Source organism: Panthera uncia, chromosome D1 (genome assembly GCF_023721935.1).
Source record: "Panthera uncia isolate 11264 chromosome D1, Puncia_PCG_1.0, whole genome shotgun sequence".
In the NCBI taxonomy this organism is placed as follows: Eukaryota; Metazoa; Chordata; class Mammalia; order Carnivora; family Felidae; genus Panthera; species Panthera uncia.
This window is the reverse complement of record NC_064808.1, coordinates 109,278,579-109,302,511: the sequence shown is the minus strand read 5'-3', so window position 1 is coordinate 109,302,511 and position 23,933 is coordinate 109,278,579. Positions and strand designations below refer to the sequence as shown.

At 40.7% G+C, this 23,933-nt stretch overlaps 1 protein-coding gene across 4 annotated transcripts in view; it reads left to right on the top strand.

The window, feature by feature from the left end:
• DYNC2H1 (dynein cytoplasmic 2 heavy chain 1) overlaps window positions 1-23,933 on the top strand; it is a 348,288-nt gene that overhangs the window by 242,433 nt on the left and 81,922 nt on the right. For all 4 annotated transcript variants that reach the window (XR_007454148.1, XM_049614182.1, XM_049614176.1 and 1 more), the window contains exons 83-84: window positions 1,464-1,580; window positions 21,849-22,058. Coding sequence is in view for 3 of the 4 variants with exons in the window: in XM_049614182.1 (XP_049470139.1) it covers window positions 1,464-1,580; window positions 21,849-22,058 (327 nt within the window). In the remaining variant the exon portion in view is untranslated. The remainder of the gene's footprint in view (window positions 1-1,463; window positions 1,581-21,848; window positions 22,059-23,933) is intronic.

The following is a 23,933-nucleotide window of genomic DNA, read 5'->3' as shown; positions in this document are numbered from 1 at the left end:
TTGTTAAAGATTATAGTATATTATCATAGTGTTATTAGGAAAAGCAAACCTCACATACTGTTTTTCTAGGACAGAAAGCATGGCCTTTTGAGCTGGCAAGTATTTTATTCTTAAAATAGCTTTTAGCATCTTATAAAAAAGTTTGCATCTCTTTTCCTTTAGACATCCCTTTGCATCCTTATTTGTTTTCTGGCTTGTTTGACAAATTTAAAATACAAATAAGTGATAGCGAATGTTACCAGAGTTAAAATAGCACTTCTTCTGACTACCAACTAGCGGTGTTTTGTGGTGTGGCAAAGTTGATGAATTAGCTGCTGTTGTAGGGTTCAGCTAGAGCAAATGAAAATAATTTATCAGAAAACCAAAGAAAATGAAACCCTGAATCACCATGATTTTTTCAAGATTGGAGAATCAATCAAAAGCTCTAGAAGTAACTTGAGTTTTACAGCATGATGGTGGATGTTTAACAATTGAGTAGTGTGTTGATTTTGAAAGATTTATGGCCCTTATTTTGTTAAGAACTTTACTAATAAAAGCATCCAACAAATATGAAATATAGCCCAATCTGTTAAAAAAGGAAAAACAATCTACATCTTTCAAATCTTGCAATCTACATCTTTTATTTTTCAAAAAATAAAACAGAAATGTAGTCAGCATGCTGCAAAGGTTGGTGTTAAAAATAGTAGTTTTGGAAAACACATGCCTCTCGTTTTGGGTTTATTTTATGTCAAAGAAGCACTGAGAGCACAATTTTGACATTGAGTTGAAGTGCTTGTAAAGAGCAGCCCGCAGATACCGCGCTGATTTGTACCCACCCTGATACCTCCAGCCCGGTATCAGTACCCTCATTACCTCTGCCTCGTTGCTGGAGAAGTAGCAAGTCAGTTATCGTTGCCGAAGCCCATGTCACAGGGCACAGTGTTAGGAAATGTGTGTGAGTGGATTTCCATGCGGATCAGCAGAAAGTCACGGAAGGGGCGCCCCCAGTGGGAAGCACTGCATACCTCGCCTGGTTTGCACCCCGCCCCCGTCTGTGCATCTTTCATTAGAGTCTTCCTGCAGAGGAAACGTTTACGTGGCAACTTAACGTTAATACAGAGCGCGAAAACTTGGGTTTGTAATGATTTGTACCAACAAATAATTACTTAAAATTGTTTCACTCTTTGATGTAGTGTGGTATGCTGTTTACTATCTTTCCTACCATTGCCTCTTTTCAGAAAAATGATCTTTAATCAATCAGCATGTTGAAATTATAAAGTTGAGTCAATCAAACTGAAATATATTTTTCTTTATTTTTTAACTGCTTAAGTAAATCAGTTACATGTGAAGGCAATTGAATAGAGATAATGGGATTAAAACTTGTTTATATTTAGTCTCTATTTTTATAAAACAAATATAGCTATTTTTGGACCCATACTATTTCTCTCTTTTCAATATTTGTGCTTATTATGTTTTTATTTTAGGTTATTTCACAGTTGAGGATCTTGGGCAGATCAGTAACAGCTGGTTGCAAATTTGATAGAGAAATCTGGTCTAACGAACTGTCCCCTGTCCTCAATCTCTGGAAGAAACTAAACCAGGTTAGTACTGGAACAGTATTTGGATCGGGCCCCCTTTTTTCTCCCTGTCCTTTTTTTCCAGTTTTATCCCCAAATTTTCCCTGATGGTAAAATTCTGTGTTGATCTGCCTCTTATGTACACCAGTGTCCTGGAAGGAGGTGGGGACATAATAGTAACAGAAGCAGATCAGCCCAAGAAGCGGGGTGACCCGTGCGATTGTCATATCCTGGTGACGTGCCAGGTCATCCCCTGTACCTGCTGTACGTCATTGTATTCGCTGCTTGCCTTGTCTTTCCTCTTTCTGTAAAGTCAGCGCCTGCTGGTGAAGGTGGTATGTTTCACAGGACTGACAGCGCTGAGGAGAAACAGTTCATCGGCTGGAACCCACTTAGTTTTGTATTGTAGGGTAGTTACAGTAGATGATGGAGTAGTTGCTCACGAGGCAGTCGTTAGCATATTGTGGTTCCTGTTCTTATTGAATAGGGATTTATTCTTTCGAATTCAAAAACAAAACTATACAGTCCATCAGTTTACTGTTAGTGTAAAAATGCCTCTATCTCAGATCTAACCTTTTAAAATGAGGGATGTCAAATAGAGCTAATTTCAGAACCTATGAAAAAGGTTAAAAGCTTCTAAAAATTCAAAATCCTCAAACCTTACACTATTGTGATTTTGAGTTGTTATGACATTCTCAACACATGGGGACCATCAGGAATCCCAGGAAGCACTGACCCCAGCTCACCGGGATCACTGCTTCCATTCGGATCGCCCCACTGGTAAAGCTCGACACAGTCAGTGTGAGGGGCGTCTAGCAGGGACAGCGCTTCATGCCCTGGTGTCCTGCGCCATGCTCCCCTCTGCCCGGGCCGTACAAGGAATCACCTTGCTCGTATTCCTGATATGGAGTCATGGTCCTGATCCGTTCTTTGTACTGGTTCACAGGAGAGTTACTATTCTTAAACCAGCCTTTGCTTTCCTTTAAATTAATAACCAGGAGGGGAAGTGTGGGAAGTTAAATGCATTTAGTGCCACAGTCCTTTATTATACAGGGAAATTTGACTGCCTTTTTCCCTCAGAAGGCTTGATTTTACAAAGGAATTGTATTTTATAATTTTGGGATTATGTTTGTATTATGTTTGGATTTAGCTTTCTGAGTGGTGTTTACATTGTTTGAAACTAAAGAAAGAAGGAAGTAGAAAATGACCATGCATTTTGGGTTAATTTGCAGCCTTTATGAATCATGAACTGGTTTTATCATAAACTGCAACAGAAGCAGGGAAGAACAAATGACTTCTGCTTTGTGAAGTGAACTTGAATGTGAGACATCACTGAGAATGGTTGGTCAGCACTCACATCTATAAGTGCATAGGCACTAAGCGTGTGTGAACTTTCTTTTGTGTGAAATGTAGTCCTGGCACTGGGAGCTGCGGGAGAGTCAGCGTCCTCTCAGGTGGCATCAGATGGGTGGGTGTGGAAGAGACAGGCGTGTTCGACATTGCTCAAGGTCTGTCTGGATCGAGCATAAGGACCACTTTCCATTACGAAGACAGGATCAACGGGGTATCTCAGCCATGCTGGATGGCAGTTTCAAGTTCTTAGGGGTGTGTGTGTGTGCGCCACAGAAAGAGAGCAAGCGAGAGAGAGCACAAGCATGCTACCAAGACTAGAAACAGACCTCACGGTCTGTTGCCTTGGGTAGTTTGCACACGTTAACAGTATTTGTTCTTTGAATCCATGAGCACGGAATGTTTTTCCTTTTTCCTTCCCGTGCCATCCTCAGTGTCTTTCATCAATGCTTTCTGGTTTTCACAGTACAGGTCATTGACCTTCTTGGCTAAGTTTATTCCTAGGTATTTGGTTATTTTTGGTGCGCTTGTAAATGGCACTGTTTTCTTCATTTCTCTTTCTGTTACTTCATTGTCAGTGTAGAGAATTGCACCTGATTTCTCTATGATTTCTTATCCTGCAACCTTATTGAATTCATTTATTGAGTAGTTTTTTTGGTGGTGTCCTTTGGGTTTTCTACATATGGTATCGTATCATCTGCACATAGCGGAAGTTTATTTCTTCCTTACGAAGTGAGATGCCTTTTGTTTCTTTTTCTTGTCTGAATGCTGTGACTGACTTCCAGTAGTGTATTGAATAGAAGTGGTGAGAGTGGGCATCCTTGTCTTCTTCCTGAACGTAGGCTAAAAGCTCTCAGTTGTTCACCCTTGAGTACGGTGTTACCTGTGCATGTTCTTATGTAAGGCCTTTATTATGTGGAGGTATTTTCCCTCTAAACCTGCTTCCTTGAGGAAGCATGGACGGATGTTTCTATCATGGATGGATGTTGTACTTTGTCAGATGCTTTTTCTGCATCTATTGAAAGGATCATGTGGTTTTTATCCTTTGTCTTGTTGATGTGGTGTATCACGTTGATTGATTTGTAAATACTGAACCAGTCTTGCATCCCAGGAATAAATCCTCCTTGGTTGTGGTGAATGATTTTTTTAATGTGGAATTGGATTCAGTTTGCTAATACTTTGTTGAGGATTTTTATATTGATGCTCATCAGAGTTATGGGCCTATAGTTCTTATTTTTCTTGTCTTTATCTGGATTTGGTGTCAGGGTCATGCTGGGCTCATAGAATGAATATGGAAATTTTTCTTCCTTTTCTATTTTTTGTAGTAGTTGGAGAAGAAGAGGTATTAACTCTTCTTTAAATGTTTGGTAGAATTGATGTGTGAAGCCATCTCGTCCTGGACTTTGTTTGTTGGGAGTTTTTTGATTACTGATTCAGTTTCACTGCTGGTAATCGGTCTGTTCAAATTTTCTATTTCTTCCTGCTTCAATTTTAGGAGGTTATGTGTTTCTAGAACTTTATCCATTTCTTCTAAGTTGTCCAATTTGTTGGCATATAATTTTTCATAATATTCTTTTATAATCCTTTGTATTTCTGTGCTGTCAGTTGTTACTACTCCTGTTTCATTTCTGGTTTTGAGTCCTTTGTGTGTGTGTGTGTGTGTGTCTCTCTCTCTCTCTCTCTCTCTCTCTCTCTCTTCTGATGAGTCTGGCTAAGAGTTTTCAAAGAACCACCTCCTGGTTTCATTGATCTATTGTTTTGTTAGTTTCTATATAATTTATGTCTGTTCTCATCTTATATTTTCTTCCCTCTATTGATTTTGGGATTGTTTGTTCTTCTTTTACTAGCTCCTTTACGTATAAGGTTATTAGGTCTTTTTATTGAGGAAGTTCACTGTTAATCCAATTCTTATTTCTTTGTAACTGATTAGTATTTTTCCTCTAAGAATGTTCTGTCTCTTATATCCTTACGTTTTACCATAGTATAAACAGGTGTGGATTTGTTTGTATCTGTTTGTTTGATAATCTGAGCCCTTGTAATTCCAAGTGCCAGCCTTTGTACTGGAACCTGTTTAGCTCCGTTTCCAACACCAGCTGGACTACATGCTGTATCATATCAACTACCTTGCTATCCATGACTGTGGCTGCATATTGCTGTTTTTAGCCCTGAAGTGGTGACGTGTTGGACAGTGATCCATTCAGGGCAGTGATAAAGTCAGCAACCCTGAATTCTCCCTTGCCTCGCCCCAGCCTGGGACCCAGCCCTCTTCGGCGGTGGGTCACCGTACCCTACTGTTTACAAAGGTCTCCCAGATGTTCCCATTCTCAGGGTCCCATCTTCTGGTGTAGTGTTCTCTTGTTGTGTCCAAGACAGGATTCGCAGGTGGGACATAGTTTGCTCTCCTGTCTGGAAACAAGCGTAACTTTTAAAATTTCATTCTAATTTTTGTTTGTAAGATAAATATACATTATTTCAAAATTACCATTATGTTAAACTCATACTGGCCATATTAATGTAGCAAGTATCTTACACTTCATTCTGCTACAATTTGTTTTTTATCTCTTCCGTTTCCTTCCTGAATTTATTGTCATAATTTAGACTTCTGTTCTCTCATATGGATAACAGAAAACTCCAGATTTGACTCTCCTTCTAATAGATGCTTTCTCAAATCATATTTCTTATTATTATCACATTAATTTTACTAAGGGAAAAAGACTTTTTCACCACATGGCTCCATATCCAACCTTACTTCTAAGCTTCTTTCACAGTCTAGCAGACCTGAGTGCTGTGTGCACAAACCACCTCAGATTTGTGTATGAGGAGTTTCCGAGGGCTGTTTCCATATCCTTGAATAGGCTCACCATGCCAGCCACCAGTGATGGCCAGATAAGATCCCTGCATTTTACTCCTTTTCCTCTCCATGTTTCCCAATACTAATTTATAACTTGCACAACAATTCTCATGAAGGTTGTATTTTAAACCAGGCAAATTAAGATGTGGCCCTTAGGAAGAGGAATTCTATTTTGTAAGAGTTTTGAAATTTATGCATGTAAATGTTTCAAATGCAACAACTTAGTACTACATTCCTTTTTTAGTTTTTCATCATTTTTTCTATGAGGTTATGGTTAATTACTAGCTAAACTTAAAGGTTAACTATATCTAAGCAATAATAATAATTTTTTGAAAAGTAATTATAAGGGAGTCACCCAGGTCCTAATCTTTTCCCATTAAATAGCTAGGAGACATTAATTGAATCACTTCTGGACTCTGTTAGCTTTTTGTTAAAAAGGGACGCCAACCTCTTCTGTGCATTCATGCATTAACTCATTTTTCATTCATCAAGTATCTATTGATGTTTCTCTTAGATGCTATGTGCTATGGTTTGTTAAGATTTGATAATAATACTCAAAAATAGAGGTATTACAATGTTTTGGGGGAGCCCAGGTGAAGGAATGCTTAATTCTGCTGAAAGGAAGCCAGGGAATGTTACATGATGAGCGAGAAATCCTCTTGGTTGAAGACAAGGTGTGGTGTCGCAGAGAGAGAGAAGAGTGTGCCATGTGTGTTAGTCTGACCCGTGAGGGACAGGAATGCTTGGAGCAGAGTGACTGGCTGCACAGTCAGGCCTCTTCTGCAGGACTGGGTCGCAGTGGGTACGCGTCATTCGCCAGTGCTGTGGCAGCGCAAGCGCGGAGCAAGAGAAACGCGTCCAAGACGTCTCCCACGTGGAATCCATCCCTGTAGGACTCTGGTGCCGATCTAATAAAAAATGGCTGTGAACAGTTTGGAAAGCATGAACTCTTCAGACATTAGGCTTTTTTGTTCGCAGTTCTTTAAAGATTTGTAGCTTTGGAAAACTTAGTGTAACAAGCCCTAATGGTCCTGATACCATGGCCGTATTCAAGATCTTTTCTTAATTTAGTCTTTCATGCTTGAGGTGGAATCTCTAAATTTTTAGTGACCGTATTAGTGATTATATCTATTTCAGGAGAAAATGCATTTAAATATGTAATTGTAACTTTCAGCATCTGTTTGTTAATCATTAATTTATGTCACATCATTTTTTAAATAGTTCAGATGCATAATTTAGTAACATCTCTTATTTTGTGACATTTTTCTTAGGATTTCTGCTAAAAATAGTAACTTGAAAAACAATTTAATGAGCAAAATACTGAAAAGTATAACAGATAGAGAAGCCAGTTTCATTCAATATTATGCATGTTTGCATTTGAAAGATCAGTTCATGCTTTGAAATTTTTATTATGCGTGAGCTACCTCGCATCAATTTTTAATACCTGGTTGATGGTGACAACTGATGAGAATTACTGACATTCTGACCAATTTACATCTCCTTTACATGGCTTGAGAACTCCCACAACCTCTCACTGCGATTACCCACATGATAAAAGGTACACAGAAAACTGCCTCTTTTAGGCTGGGAGAATTGTTGGGAAAAAAATAGGTGATGGAATTTTTTCTGAACAATAATTGAACCTGTTGATCTCGTAACTATTTTACTATTTCTTTTTTCAGATGGTAGATTGTATGTTTGTCAAATTAATCTTTTAGGCCCAATAGCTTAATTTTAAAATAATGCATTGCAATTAAAGAGAATTCTAGAATAAACAATAAGACTAGTACTTTCTTATATTCTTAAACTAAAATTATCTTTTAAATATATTATTTCTTCTCAGACTACTTTTTGACTTTCTTCCCTTTTAATTAAGGTGAAATCCTATAAAATATGATGACTATGTCCTAGTTTTAGAAAATGTAAGGTAGGGAATATATCTATAATATATACCTCTGTTGGATAAAAACATTTCTCAGTTGTACTTAGAGCTATTTTGTTTTGTGGCTTTTTTTTTTTCTTCCTAAAACATCTAAAATTCAGCAAGTATGATCTCCTGTCTCATTGATTCTCCAGGTGAAAGATGTCCTTTGGAATTTAATTCTTAGTAAAGCTTTACCCACCACCACTCCCACTCTCCTTCCCCCAGACCCTCACAGGTTTCACTCCTTTTGACAACAAGGAATGTGTAGCTTACATTAACTTAGATTCTCTCTGTCCCATTGCAGACAGCACAGTAGAAAACACACTAGGTATTTCAACAGATGATTTAATACAAGGGAATTGGTTATACATACGTCGCATGGCCAGAAAAGACAAAAAGGAAGAGTTGGAAGCACATGTTTGCAAGAAGCAACCACCTTTTGTTTGGGCTGGGGGACAGCAGGGAGGAGTCTGGGGTGAATGGCAGGCAGAGCCCCATGGAGGGGCCCATGGAGGGGCGGGGACTCAGGTGCAGGAGGGCGCTGCCCCCTCAGAAGTGCTGGAACCTCTGTTGCTGGGGGTGCTGTAGGACTGGTGCCGGGAGCACCCCCAGGAGAAGCCCCTGGGTTTTCCCTTCTCCTCTGCAAATTCCACGTGGCTGAACCTCATGGGGCCTCAGCTGGCAAGAAACCCTCAATTTGCGGGAGTCTCAGCCTGGGCATCACAGAGCTACAGGAAGAAAAGCAAAGTGGGCGGATGGGAGCTGAGAAACAACCTCCCTCCACAAGCCAGGCATGCTCTTTGTTCGTTCTTCCTTCTGTTGTGTTTGCTTCTTGACTGGGTGTTTGCTTCAGTGACCCCCCTCCTCCTATTCCTAATTTAAACACTCTTGCAACTGTACCCCTCAAATTTTTACTTTTATGTTTTCATTGCTACTCACTTTTAAACAGTTTCTAAGTTGTGTTATGATTTCTACTTCTTTCATGCGTTTTTATTCATAAGTGGCTTTCCTGGTTACTTTTAGTCGCAGATTTCTACTCTTTGTGATCAGAGAATGCTGTCCTATGACACGTATCTTTGAAACTTGTTGAGACTTGCTTTATGGCCCATTATATCATTATGAAACATTTATTTTGTGTTATCTTTGAAAAGAATATGTGTTCTGCTGTGGTTGACTGCCATGTTGAAATTATGTTAAGTTTTTTAACTTTTTTTTTTAATGTTTATTTTTGAGAGAGAAAGAGCATGAGCAGGGAAGGGGCAGAGAGAGAGGGAGTCACAGAATCTGAAGCAGGCTCCAGGCTCTGAGCCATCAGCACAAAACCCCATATGGGGCTCGAACTGACCGCACCGGAGTTAATCGCTTAACCGACTGAGCCACCCAGGCACCCCAAAATTAAGTGTTTTAAGTGTTTTGTTCACGACTCATACTTCTATTCTCAGCTTTCGGACCTTTTTATATGTGTGCATCATACAAAGAGCCCATAGGTGGTCTTTTTGTGATCTTTAAGTGGATCATTTCATCTATTTAATATTACTTTGGATTACTTTGTATTATTATGTCTTGTATTTTTCTTCTTTTCATTCCTTTGTTAATCTTCCTTTGGGCTGATTGTTTTCTCTGATATCTTTCTCTCACAGTTTACAAATTGTACATGCTTTCTACCTTTTTAGTGGCATCCTAGTTAGTTTATCGTACCAACTTAGCTTATCAAAGTTAATGTAAATATATTTACTTATATGGAAGAGAATTGAAGAAGCTGAGAACATTATACACAACCCCAGCCTCATGGAGTTACTGTTACGTGTTTAAGTCTTGGCTGTTGTTTCCACTTCATGCTTGTTCTGACCGGGTCCCATGCCTTCACTGTCCTGTACTCCTTCCTGCCTCCAGGACATTTCAGGTGACTGTCCTCCCCTTCTTCCTGAAGTCACAGGAGTCCTTTGGTGGGAAACTCTTTGCATCCTTATTTCTCTGAAAATGCCTTTAATGTATCCTCTGTTTTTATATATTTTTTAAATGTTTGTTTACTTCTGAGAGAGAGACCGAGCATGAGCAGGGGAGGGGCAGAGAGAGGGAGACACAGAATCCGAAGCAGGCTCTGGGGTTCCGAGCTGTCAGCACAGAGCCCGACGCAGGGCCTGAACTCACAAACTGTGAGATCATGACCTGAGCCGAAGTTGGACATTCAACCAACTGAGCCACCAGGCGCCCCGTCCTCTGTTTTCAAATGTTTATTTTTCCATATTAACAGTTACTGTCCCATTATATTGAAGGTACAGTGAGATGATTCTGCTCTTTTCTGCTCTCTGCTTTTGCTGCTAAGAAGTCCATTTTTGCTCCTTTGATTTATGTTTACTTTCATACTGCTTTTAAGATCTCTTTGCCTTGGTTTTCTGCAGTTTTACTGAGACTCAGCATGGATTTGTTTTCTTTCTCTCTTTAATTCATTCATTTTGAAATCTTGCTTAAGATTTAATGGGCTTTTGAATTTAGATTGCTCCTGTTCATCTGTGGGCAAGGTCAGTTGGACTCTTCACTCTGCTCTGCTCCTCCTCTTCTGGAACCTGAGTCAGGAGTCGGCCCACCCTCTTCTCTTTACTCACCGTGTGTCTTAGTTCTCTTACTTCCCACTTCCTGGTGTCCTTGTGATACATTCTTAATAAACTCTACCCATGTGTCTTCCGGTCCACTCCCTCTCTACTCAGTCAGATGTAATCTAGTGTGGAAGTTTTACATTTTAACCCTTACTATTTTTATTTAATAACATCTTTTAACGCTTATTTATTATTGAGAGAGAGACAGAGCGCGAGCAGGGGAGGGACAGAGAGAGAAGGAGACACAGAATCTGAAGCAGGCTCCAGGCTCTCAAAACAGAGGCTGATGCAGGGCTCGAACCCATGAACCATGAGATCATGACCTGAGCTGAAGTTGGAAGCTTAACTGACTGAGCCACCCAGGCACCCCAATAATTTTTAATTTTTAAAAGTTTGTTTCTTTTCCAGATGTTCTTGTTTATTTTAAGAATCTCTGTCAGTTCTAGAAACATTTACCATAATTGCTTTATGGTTTGTTGTGATTATTCCTATATCTGAAGTCTTTGTGGATTTGATTCTTCTCTACATTGTATATGATAATTTGATGGCAGTGCCTTATTTACTTATATAGTATTTGGGTTTTTGTTAAGCCGTGACATGTACTTATTTTGGTAACATGACTTACAAAGGAGCTATTTGTAGCCTGGAATTAAAACGTATTGAACCATTCAGTTTAGAATGTAGGCTTAGGGTTTGGTTTAGGTTGGGTCAGCATCATGCACCCTTCAAATACTTTGAGATACCTCTAATCTGGAACTATACAAATTAAATTATCCTCTTGAAGTTCATTACAACCTCCAAAGTCGTGCATACAAACTAATGTTAAAGTTCCAACTGTGACAACTATTTTTTGAGGAGAGAGTCCTACATACACACTCACCACTCCACAGTTACTACCAAATTTTGATACGCACTTTCCCTCATAGTCCTTGGGGCACAGGTGAAGGCAGTTTATTTCTCTTTGACTCTTCTGCTGAAAGTGTAATCATTCAGGATTTTAATGGGGGGGGGGGGCGTCTTTTATCCTCTCCACTGACCAGATAGTGGACCTCATGTCTGGTCTCACAACCCGTGATTATGAATGTGAAAGCTCAGGGTCACCAGCCCCAGTGACCTCAGGGCCCTGCTTGTCGTTGTCTCACTTGCAGTGCCGGCGCATAAAAAACCCTTTCTAGATTTCTCCGTGTCACCCCAAAAAGCCCGATTCTTATTTCACATACCATGAGACTTAGCTTTGTAGACATTTGTCTACAAAATTGCTCTGAACAGAAGGGATAATAAAACCTCTCTTATTTCTCTGAGAGGACCACAGGTTAGACCTTGAATCAGTTCCTAAGCCCCAAGATGCTGGAGAGACCAGAGCATTATCTCTCTGGGTTTTTAAAGGTCAAAAGGGATAAAGCCCAAAACTGAGTCATCTCTTAGATCACTTGGCTCCTGGAGAGATTTTATTTGCACACCACAGTGTTGGTTAGAATTCAAGCCAGTTGCATCTCCTAGAACTCCGTCTTTGGAGGGGAAGAGGAAGTCTGTAGAAGCAGAGCATGACCGGTCTCTCGTCCCCTGTGTACCTCACCCAGGGGCGTCTGGCTCACCTGGCCACCCCAAAAGGAAGGCCTTGGTCAAGGTACAAGGACAGTAACAGCACACTTATTTCTTATTGTGAGGTAATTAGTAAGTGATATCTCTAATCCAGAATACCTTGTGTTTGCATTCGGGATGAAATTAATAAAGATGAAAATTGAATACTCAGCACTTTTTTGTTTGAATAATTCTTCCTTCTCTCAAGGTTGTTTTTGGGTGTGTGGAAGAAGATGCTTTAATATTTTATTCAACATAGTTGTTTACGGCAGAAAATAGAAGCTGAAATTCTCTATTTCTTACTTTGAGCGGTTGCAAAAACCATGTGTATGTGTCCTGTAAGTGACTGCACTTTGTGGACTGTCCTTCTCTGTTAAGTAATGCATTCAGTGTTGGAATGGTTTCTCACTGGCTCTGTGCCCTGACTGTTGAAACCTCAGTGCTCCATTTACTCTGAAAGTCATGAACCAGTTCACTTGCTGCGTTAGGATGTTGGCTTTTCTCAGACTTGGAAACAACGCGCACTCAACACCAGCATCTTGTGCTGTCTTGTGTTTCTGAGAGTCTGTCATGCACATCAGCAAACCAAAGCATTTTGTTGTCGTGAAAAAATACCTCATTTTGAGGAGGGCGTGGAAGAAAAGACTGCTCAGCCAGTTAGAGATTTTCAGATCCAGTGACGTTTTTTCCTCGTTGGGAATCCACTCTTCTCTCTCTGCTTTTTGAATTGCTGAAACTGTTAGTATGTAACAAGATAACTTCACATGGAAAGTCATGGTGTGCCTGGCACATAGTCCCTATGCTAGAATGTTAGTCATTCCTGTCCTTCGATACCGTGGTCTGCGTTCAGTCTCTCAGTGTGCGACTTGTGGCTCTGTCATCCTTTCCTTGTCTGCTGCGTTCCCCTGGCGCAGTCACGGGGCAGATCGCCTGTGAAAGATTCTTGCCTAGGAGTCAATACGGTCTTGTTAATGTTCTGTTTTGTACAAGGGACAAATGGTTTTTCAAAAAACACGTACCACGTTATTGTGCATACCCACGTTTGATGTGAAAATGGCTGTCAGGGAACCTAGGGGTAAGGACAGTGGGGAAAGGGCCATTCACAGCGACATCCGCCAGTGCCTTCCTCCCTGGGACTGCTGCTGGGTTTGCTTTTGTGGACATCTTTGGTTGGTACATAAAAGCTATGACATCTTCAAGGCGCCTGGGTGGCTCAGTCGGTTAAGCGTCCGACTTTGGCTCAGGTCATGATCTTGCGGTTCGTGAGTTCAAGCCCCGCGTCGGGCTCTGTGCTGACAGGTTAGAGCCTGGAGCCTGTTTCAGATTCTGTGTCTCCCTCTCTCTGACCCTCCCCCATTCATGCTCTGTCTCTCTCTGTCTCAAAAATAGATAAACGTTAAAAAAAAAAAAAAAGCTATGACAGTTTCAAGGCATTAGGAAATTAGCAAATAATTTATACCTGAAACAAAAACTCCTTTCTTTTTTTTTTTTTTTAATGTTAGCTCTCCCTAGCTTCCCGTCGTTTTCTTCTCAGAAGATGTAACAGCTGCTCCCCTCCCTTGTTGTTCAGCCTTGGCCTTGCTTGCTGTCAGTGTCACTACCAGGGCTGCCCCTGTACTTTAGTTCTTCAGCAGTTTATTGGGTGATGACACCCACCTGTCGTGGTTGAGCTCTGCTTGCTCCATTAATAATAATTGTAACTAATCGTAACTGAACTAAATGAAACTAAATGGATCTAAACTAAATGAAATGAGCATTAAGACGTGGCTGAAGCAGAGCCCCCGAGTCTGGCTGGCAAAAGCAGAGGGGCCCGCTGGAGTGTGTTCCGACAGCAAGCGGGACTTAACATCTGGGAGGTTATAAGTTAACAGCTCTGCTCAGAGAGTGGGAAGGATGGAGGACAAAGGGAGGGAGAGTTGCTGAGCCCCCGGATGACAGAGCTCAGTTTGGCGGGAACAAAGGCGCTCGCCAGCGCCATCTCCCTCACCCATCCCCCAGCCAAAATCCAAAGGGAAACAGTTCCTGCCAGTGAACTTGCTCGCTCCGTGCAAACACCCAAGGCTGTGCTTCTGTGGAGCCACCCCTCCGGCAGCAGGTCTGACTCCCTCCCGCTGCCACAGGGTCCCTCCTGAAGTGGATCGCCTAAGGAGAAGCGAGCTAAGCCTGCCCCTCCCGCCCCCGTGCACCTTGCCTACCCACCCCAGCTAATACGCGAGATCCCCAGCACCACAAGCCTGGCAGTGTGCAAGTAGCCCAGACGGGCCACGCCACCCCACAGTGAATCCCGCCCCTAGGAGAGGGGAAGAGAAGGCACACACCAGTCTGACTGTGGCCCCAGCGGTGGGCTGGGGGCAGACATCAGGTCTGACTGTGGCCCCGCCCACCAACTCCAGTTATACACCACAGCACAGGGGAAGGGCCCTGCAGGTCCGCACCACTCCAGGGACTATCCAAAATGACCAAACGGAAGAATTCCCCTCACAAGAATCTCCAGAAAATAACAACAGCTAATGAACTGATCAAAAAGGATTTAAATAATATAACAGAAAGTGAATTTAGAATAATAGTCATAAAATTAATCGCTGGGCTTGAAAACAGTATAGAGGACAGCAGAGAATCTATTGCTACAGACATCAAGGGACTAAGGAACAGTCAGGAGGAGCTGAAAAACGCTTTAAATGAGATGCAAAATAAAATGGAAATGACCACAGCTCGGATTGAAGAGGCAGAGGAGAGAATAGGTGAACTAGAAGATAAAATTATGGAAAAAGAGGAAGCTGAGAAAAAGAGAGATAAAAAAATCCAGGAGTATGAGGGGAAAATTAGAGAACTAAGTGATGCACTAAAGACAAATAATATTTGCATAATTGGTATTCCAGAGGAGGAAGAGAGAGGGAAAGGTGCTGAAGGTGTACTTGAAGAAATAATAGCTGAGAACTTCCTTGATCTGAGGAAGGAAAAAGGCATTGAAATCCAAGAGGCACAGAGAACTCCCTTCAGACGTAACTTGAATCGATCTTCTGCACGACATACCGTACTGAAACTGGCAAAATACAAGGATAAAGAGAAAATTCTGAAAGCAGCGAGGGATAGACGTGCCCTAACATATAAAGGGAGACCTATAAGACTCGTGACTGATCTCTCTTCTGAAACTTGGCAGGCCAGAAAGAAATGGCAGGAGATCTTCAATGTGATGCACAGAAAAAAATATGCAGCCGAGAATCCTTTATCCAGCAAGTCTGTCATTTAGAATAGAAGGAGAGATAAAGCTCTTCCCAAACAAACAAAAACTGAAGGAATTCATCACCACTAAACCAGCCCTACAAGAGATCCTAAGGGGGCTCCTGTAAGACAAAGTACCAGAGACATCGCTACAAGCATAAAACATAGACATCACAATGACTCTAAACCCATATCTTTCTATAATAACACTGAATATAAATGGACTAAATGAGCCAACCAAAAGACACATGGTATCAGAATGTATAAAAAAACAAGACCCATCTATTTGCTGTCTACAAGAGACTCATTTTAGACCTGAGGACACCTTCAGATTGAGAGTGAGGGGATGGAGAACTATTTATCATGCTACTGGAAGCCAAAAGAAAGCTGGAGTAGCCATACTTATATCAGACAAACCAGACTTTAAATTAAAGGCTGTAACAAGAGATGAAGAAGGGCATTATATAATAATTACAGGGTCTATCCATCAGGAAGAGCTAACAATTATAAATGTCTATGCGCCGAATACGGGAGCCCCCAAAATATATAAAACAATTACTCATAAACATAAGCAACCTTATTGATAAGAATGTGGTAATTGCAGGGGACTTTAACACTCCACTTACAGCAATGGATAGATCATCTAGACACACGGTCAATAAAGAAACAAGGGCCCTGAATGATACATTGGACCAGATGGACTTGACAGATATATTTAGAACTCTGCATCCCAAAGCAACAGAATATACTTTCTTCTCGAGTGCACATGGAACATTCTCCAAGATAGATCACATAGTGGGTCACAAAACAGCCCTTCATAAGTATACAAGAATTGAAATCATACCATGCATATTTTCAGACCACAATGCTATGAAGCTTGAAATCAACCACAGGAAAAAGTCTGGAAAACCTCCAAAAGCATGGAGGTTAAAGAACACCCTACTAAAGAATGAGTGGGTCAACCAGGCAATTAGAGAAGAAATTTAAAAATATATGGAAACAGATGAAAATGAAAATACAACAATCCAAACACTTTGGGATACAGCGAAGGCAGTCCTGAGAGGAAAATACATTGCAATCCAGACCTATCTCAAGAAACAAGAAAAATCCCAAATACAAAATCTAACAGCACACCTAAAGGAAATAGAAGCAGAGCAGCAAAGGCAGCCTAAACCCAGCAGAAGAAGAGAAATAATAAAGATCAGAGCAGAAATAAACAATATAGAATCTAAAAAAACTGGAGAGCAGATCAACGAAACCAAGATTGGTTTTTTGAAAAAATAAACAAAATTGACAAACCTCTAGCCAGGCTTCTCAAGAAGAAAAGGCAGAGGACCCAAATAGATAAAATCATGAATGAAAATGGAATTATTACAACCAATCCCTCAGAGATACAAACAATTATCAGGGAATACTATGAAAAATTATATGCCAACAAACTGGACAACCTGGAAGAAATGGACAAATTCCTAAACACCCATACTCTTCTAAAACTCAATCTGGAGGAAATAGAAAGTTTGAACAGACCCATAACCAGCGAAGAAATGGAATGGGTTATCAAAAATTTCCCAACAAATAAGAGTCCAGGACCAGATGGCTTCCCAGGGGAGTTCTACCAGACATTTAAAGCAGAGATAGTACCTATTCTTCTCAAGCTATTCCAAGAAATAGAAAGGGAAGGAAAACTTCCAGACTCATTCTATGAAGCCAGTATTACTTTGATTACTAATCCAGACAGAGACCCAGTAAAAAAGAACTACAGGACAATATCCCTGATGAATATGGATGCAAAAATTCTCAATAAGATACTAGCAAATCGAATTCAACAGCATATAAAAAGAATTATTCACCATGATCAAGTGGGATTCATTCCTGGGACGCAGGGCTGGTTCAACATTCGCAAATCAACGTGATACATCACATTAATAACAGAAAAGAGAAGAACCATATGATCCTGTCAATCGAGGCAGAAAAGGCATTTGACAAAATTCAGCACCCTTTCTTAATAAAAACCCTTGGGAAAGTCGGGATAGAAGGAACATACTTAAACATCATAAAAGCCATTTATGTAAAGCCCACAGCTAACATCATCCTCCATGGGGAAAAACTGAGAGCTTTTTCCCTGAGATCAGGAACACGACAGGGATGCCCACTCTCACCGCTGTTGTTTAACATAGTGCTGGAAGTTCTAGCATCAGCAATCAGACAACAAAAGGAAATCAAAGGCATCAAAATTGGCAAAGATGAAGTCAAGCTTTCGCTTTTGGCAGATGACATGATACTATACATGGGAAATCTGACAGACTCCACCAAAAGTCTGCTAGAACTGATACATGAATCCAGCAAAGTTGCAGGATACAAAATCAATGTACAGAAATCAGTTGCATTCTTATACACTAACAATGAAGCAACAGAAAGACAAATAAAGAAACTGATCCCATTCACAGTTGCACCAAGAAGCATAAAATACCTAGGAATAAATCTAACCAAAGACGTAAAAGATCTGTATGCTGAAAACTATAGAAAGCTTATGAAGGTAATTGAAGAAGATATAAAGAAATGGAAAGACATTCCCTGCTCATGGATTGGAAGAATAAATAGTGTCAAAATGTCAATACTAACCAAAGCTATCTACACATTCAATGCAATCCCAATCAAAATTGCACCAGGATTCTTCTCGAAACTAGAACAAGCAGTCCTAAAATTCATATGGAACCACAAAAGGCCCCGAATATCCAAAGTAATTTTGAAGAAGAAGACCAAAGCAGGAGACATCACAATCCCCAACTTTAGCCTCTACTACAAAGCTGTCATCATCAAGACAGCATGGTATTGGCACAAAAACAGACACATAGACCAATGGAATAGAATAGAAACCCCAGAACTAGACCCACAAACATATGGCCAACTAATCTTTGACAAAGCAGGAAAGAACATCCAATGGAAAAAAGACAGTCTCTTTAACAAATGGTGCTGGGAGAACTGGACAGCAACATGCAGAAGGTTGAAACTAGACCACTTTCTCACACCATTCACAAAAATAAACTCATAATGGATAAAGGACCTGAATGTGAGACAGGAAACCATCAAAACCCTAGAGGAGAAAGCAGGAAAAGACCTCTCTGACCTCAGCCGTAGCAATCTCTTACTCGACACATCCCCAAAGGCAAGGGAATTAAAAGCAAAAATGAATTACTGGGACCTTATGAAGATGAAAAGCTTCTGCACAGCAAAGGAAACAATCAACAAAACTAAAAGGCAACCAATGGAATGGGAAAAGATATTTGCAAATGACATATCAGACAAAGGGCTAGTATCCAAAATCTATAAAGAGCTCACCAAACTCCACACCCGAAAAACAAATAACCCAGTGAAGAAATGGGCAGAAAACATGAATAGACACTTTTCTAAAGAAGACATCCGGATGGCCAACAGGCACATGAAAAGATGCTCAACGTCGCTCCTCATTAGGGAAATACAAATCAAAACCACACTCACATATCACCTCACACCAGTCAGAGTGGCCAAAATGAACAAATCAGGAGACTATAGATGCTGGAGAGGATGTGGAGAAACGGGAACCCTCTTGCACTGTTGGTGGGAATGCAAATTGGTGCAGCCACTCTGGAAAGCAGTGTGGAGGTTCCTCAGAAAATTAAAAATAGACCTACCCTATGACCCAGCAGTAGCACTGCTAGGAATTTACCCAAGGGATACAAGAGTACTGATGCATAGGGGCACTTGTACCCCAATGTTTACAGCAGCACTCTCCACAACAGCCAAATTATGGAAAGAGCCTAAATGTCCATCAACTGATGAATGGATAAAGAAATTGTGGTTTATATACACAATGGAATACTATGTGGCAATGAGAAAGAACGAAATATGGCCCTTTGTAGCAATGTGGATGGAACTGGAGAGTGTTGTGCTAAGTGAAATAAGCCATACAGAGAAAGACAGATACCATATGTTTTCACTCTTATGTGGATCCTGAGAAACATAACAGAAACCCACGGGGGAGGGGAAGGAAAAAGAAAAAAAAGGTTAGAGTGAGAGAGAGACAAAGCATAAGAGACTCTTAAAAACTGAGAACAAACTGAGGGTTGACGGGGGGTGGGAGGGAGGAGAGGGTGGGTGATGGGTATTGAGGAGGGCACCTTTTGGGATGAGCACTGGGTGTTGTATGGAATCCAATTTGATAATAAATTTCCTATATTGAAAAAAAAAAAGACCGTGGCTGGTTTGGGGGCGCCTGGGTGGTTCATTCAGTTGAGCGTCCGACTTTAGCTCAGGTCATGATCTCGCGGTCTGTGAGTTCGAGCCTCACGTCGGGCTCTGTGCTGACATCTCAGAGCCTGGAGCCTGCTTTGGATTCTGTGTCTCGCTCTCTCTCTGCCCCTCCCCCATTCATGGTCTGTCTCTCTCTCTCAAAAATAAATAAACTTTAAAAAAAATTAAAACTAAATAAATAAACAAACATGGCTGGTTTGGATTCCTTTGGTTCATTCAGGACCTTGGCATAGATCCTAGGAATAGTCAGTCGTTACCACGTTTAGTAAAGCTGTGTTTGACCAGTGAAATGAAATGATAGAGCAGCCATCTGACCTGGTAATGGGCTGTCGGTTCTTTCTGCCCTTGAACTTCCTCTTAGAACTTAGTCCTATTTTATTTCCTTTTTTGTTCCCTTCCTCCCCTTTCCCTTCCACAGTCTTGTCAGAAATCCACTTCTGGAGAGACATAGTTTCTTCCAGGAATGTCAAACTTTTGCCCTTCTCATTAAGAATGCATTTATACTTATATGCATTATATGTATGCAGTACATACGTGTGTCTATTTAGGAATGGGTTTGTATATAGATTACATGTACGTGTTACCTATGTGTGTCTGATTAGGAACGCGTTTATATATGTGTTACACGTGTGTGTGTGTGTGTGTGTGTGTGTGTGTGAGAGAGAGAGAGAGAGAGAGAGACAGACAGACAGACAGACAGAAAGAGCCGTCCCCCTGTTGTCCCAGAACCACTGCACCTGTTCTCTACTCTACCTTGGGGTCTCTTAGTTTCCGGCTGCTGGAAAGAAACCATTGTCTCTTATCCGGAGGCCCAGTGGGATCTGCGTGGCCCTGGAGTGTCTCTCGTTAGCCGTGTGCTCTCCCCGAGCCTCCCCATGATCGCAAGAATGAAGCACTCCCTTAACTGAAACCTTAAGTCACACACTCATTTCTGTTTTTGAATTGAGTAAACTCTTGGTTTGGGCTTAATCATAGGGATTAAGACTCAGGAAAGGTGGTTTCTGCCCCAGAAAGATTTTAGGAAATAGTTATCTAGAGAAGAATGAAGAATTACCAGAGGATGAAAGTGAACTTACTACTGCATGGAAATGAAGATATTACCCCCTTTTCTGTAACCTTTGTAGAACTACCTATCTGTTGTGTCTGTTTCTAGTTTGTTTTTTGGCTCTTTAAAATGATTGTATGTTGAGTCTTTTAATATCTTCCTTATCCTAGAAAAAGTATGTTGGACAAAGACATGGCCATGTGACCAGGAGAAACCACCGCCTCTGTGCACTTGTTGGTCATTGTTGTATACACCGCGGGTAAACGTACAAGAGACCGCAGTCTTACCAGTGTCATCGAGTCACATATCTCAGAGGACCTTGATGTCACATAGACCAATGCATGAGTCAGTGATAATGTCCCCTAGAGCCTGGCAAAGTACCACCCAAGGGACACACCTGCCCTCATTTTCTGGAAATAGTTTTATTGAAACCCTGCCTTGTCTTTTCATTTCTGTGCTGTCTGTGGCCACTTCGACACCACAACAGCATAGTTGAGTAATTATGACAGAGAACTTAGGACCCACAAAGCCTGGTGTGTTTGCTCTCTGGACCTTTGTGGGAAAAATTGCTAACCTTTGGCGTAGTCAATGCTAGAATTTCCATGGGTGACAAAAATACTCTGAGAGAGAACCATCTTCTAAAATCTCTGTTAAAAACAAAATACTACTTCGTGTGTCATTTTACTTAAGTCTAATATAGTATCCTAGTTAGAAAATTATTTCAGTTAAAATACAAAATCCTGGATTTGCACCTATTTTGTGCCCAGTTAGGGTAGGTTTCCTTGTCTAAAAGATAATCCTTGCTTCATAGTTAAGATTTAAAGTATCCATAACCATTTCCCCCAGCAGCTCCATAATCACATAATGATTTTCTCTGAATACACTTAGCTTTTTAATGACAAGATGAACTTTAAAATGTCAAAGCCATTCTTCAAAGGAACACAATTTACTCAAATGTATTTAGTCATTAGAAAAAAGGCTTTCCCTAAAATAATCAGCTGACTAAAGATATAACTGTAATCCCTCAGTAGTTTCACCACAAATTATGCTGTTTGGATGTTGTAATTTATTCATGGTGATTTTAGCTCATACGTATTTGAATTAAATATCCATTCACATTTGTTTGAAAGCGTGATTTCTTCTCTGTGTATTCGTAGTGTAGCTGTACTGTGCTCTCGGCATTGGCTCAGAGGGGCCATCGATCCCCATTCTTGCTGCTATGCGGACCACTGCTGCTAAGTGTGGCTCCCCCAGACCCCTGCCTACCCCCTTTCCTGTGTGGTTCCACATGTAACACATGCGGCCACCTTAAGACACCAGGGTTTCAAAACCGAGTGGGACCACAGAGGATCTTAGTACCTTGTGAAGTGTTGTGGTGTCAGCAGTTTATGCCACGTTTCCAGAAGGATGACATGGCATACTGTTCTTTTAGAACTCCAACCTGATTCATCAGAAGGTGTGTCCTCCTAACGATCGACAAGGGTCTCCAGTACTGTCCTTCATCGTCCTGGAACAGTTCAATGCCATTCGCTTAGTGCAGACCGTCCACCAGTCTCTTGCCGCTCTCAGCAAAGTCATCAGAGGGACCACCTTACTGAGTTCAGAAGTACAGAAACTGGCCAGCGCTTTACTAAACCAAAAGGTAAGCCCACTTAAGGACACATGTTTTTATTTCCTTATAAAAAGTGACTGTTCCATTATGTATACATTTGTCAAGTCTTACAGTTAATAGTAATAGAAAATCCAAGTCAAACTAGCTTAAGCCAGGTAGGAATTCATTGGCTGATATAAGTGGAGGATTCCAGGGGGGCCAACATGAAGTCAGCTTGAGGCAGGGGCTTCAAATTGTCACTAGGATCTTAGCTTGTGTTGTTTATCTACCTGTCTAGGCACGTCGTATGTGAGTGCATAGACATACACACATGTATATGTGTGCATGTGTTTTTGTATATATGTATGTATGTGTATATATGCACATAGGTGTGTATGTTTGTATATGTATGTGTGTGTGTATGGATGTGTATATATGAATGCGTATGTGTGTATATATATGTATGTATGTGTATATATGTGTGTATGTGTATATGTATGTGTGTATATATATGTATGTGTGTATGGATGGGTGGGTGTGTATATATGTACATGTGCGTGTACATATGGATATATGTATATGTATGTGTGTATATACGTATGTGTATGTATGCATGCATGTATACATGTAGGTGTGTATGCACATGTGTGTATATATGTATGTGTGTATATATGTATGTGTATACGTATGGATGGATGTGTATATATGCATGTGTGTATATATGTATGTGTGCATGTGTGTGTATATATGTATGTGTGTAAGTATGGATGGGTGTGTATGTGTGTATATATGTATGTGTATATGTGTACGTGTCTACATATGGGTGGATGTGTATATATGTATGTATGTGTATGCATATATGTATGTGTGTACATATAGATGGATGTGTATATATGTATGTGTGTGTATATATGATGTGTGTATATGTATGCATGTGTACATATATATGTATGTATGCATGTATGCATGTGTGTGTATGTGTGTGTGTGCATGTATGGATGGGTGTGTATATATGTGTATATGCATGCGTGTGTGTATATGTGTATGTATGTGTGTATTATGCATGCATGTGTGTGTGTATGTGTGTGTGTATGCATGTGTATGTATATGTGTATATATGTATGTGTGTATGGATGGATGTGTATGTATGTATGCATGTGTACATTTATATGTATGTGTGTATATATGTATGTGTGTATGAGTGGATGTGTATATATGTATGCGTGTGTCTATGTATGTGTGTGTGTGTGTGTATATATATGTATGTATGTGTGTTGATTTCACTTTGGGGCAGGTTCTCTGTACATGGTGGTATCCTGGCAGTCTGAGTCTTATTATCCTCTGAGCTCCAAGTCCAACAGAAAAGAAACCTTTTTCCCGGTAACTCAAGCAAAAATCTTGGGATTAGCTGTAATCCAAAATGATTGGCTTGTGTAGTCCCTTGGTTGTTCTCTGGGCAGGATTTGCAAAGCTCTCATCGGTAGGGCTTCGCCTGAATGCCCGTCCCAGCAGCTGGAGATAGATTCAGCTTCATCTGTTAACGTGTATACTGCAAGTAAGGGAGGGATGGTTATCTGGTGGAAAAATCAAGGTACTTTTAGCAGAAGAAAGGGAAATCATGTCTCTTGCTGAATAATTAGCATGTGTGTAACATGTATGTATGTGTGTACGTACAGACATGTAAACGTCAGTAAAATCCATGTATTACAGATCCATAGGGAGAAACAAAATGATTGGAGTATCTGCCATAGGTTTATTTTAGTGACTTGGAGAAGATAAACCCTGCAGAACTTGGCATCTGGAGAAGATGTCCCTGGGTTCTATAGGAACTTAGAAAAGAGTCTGATTCTCCCCCCACGCCCTGACACTGTTTACCCTTAACATAGGGAAAACCCTGATGCTCAACTTAAAGTCTGGTCTATTTGA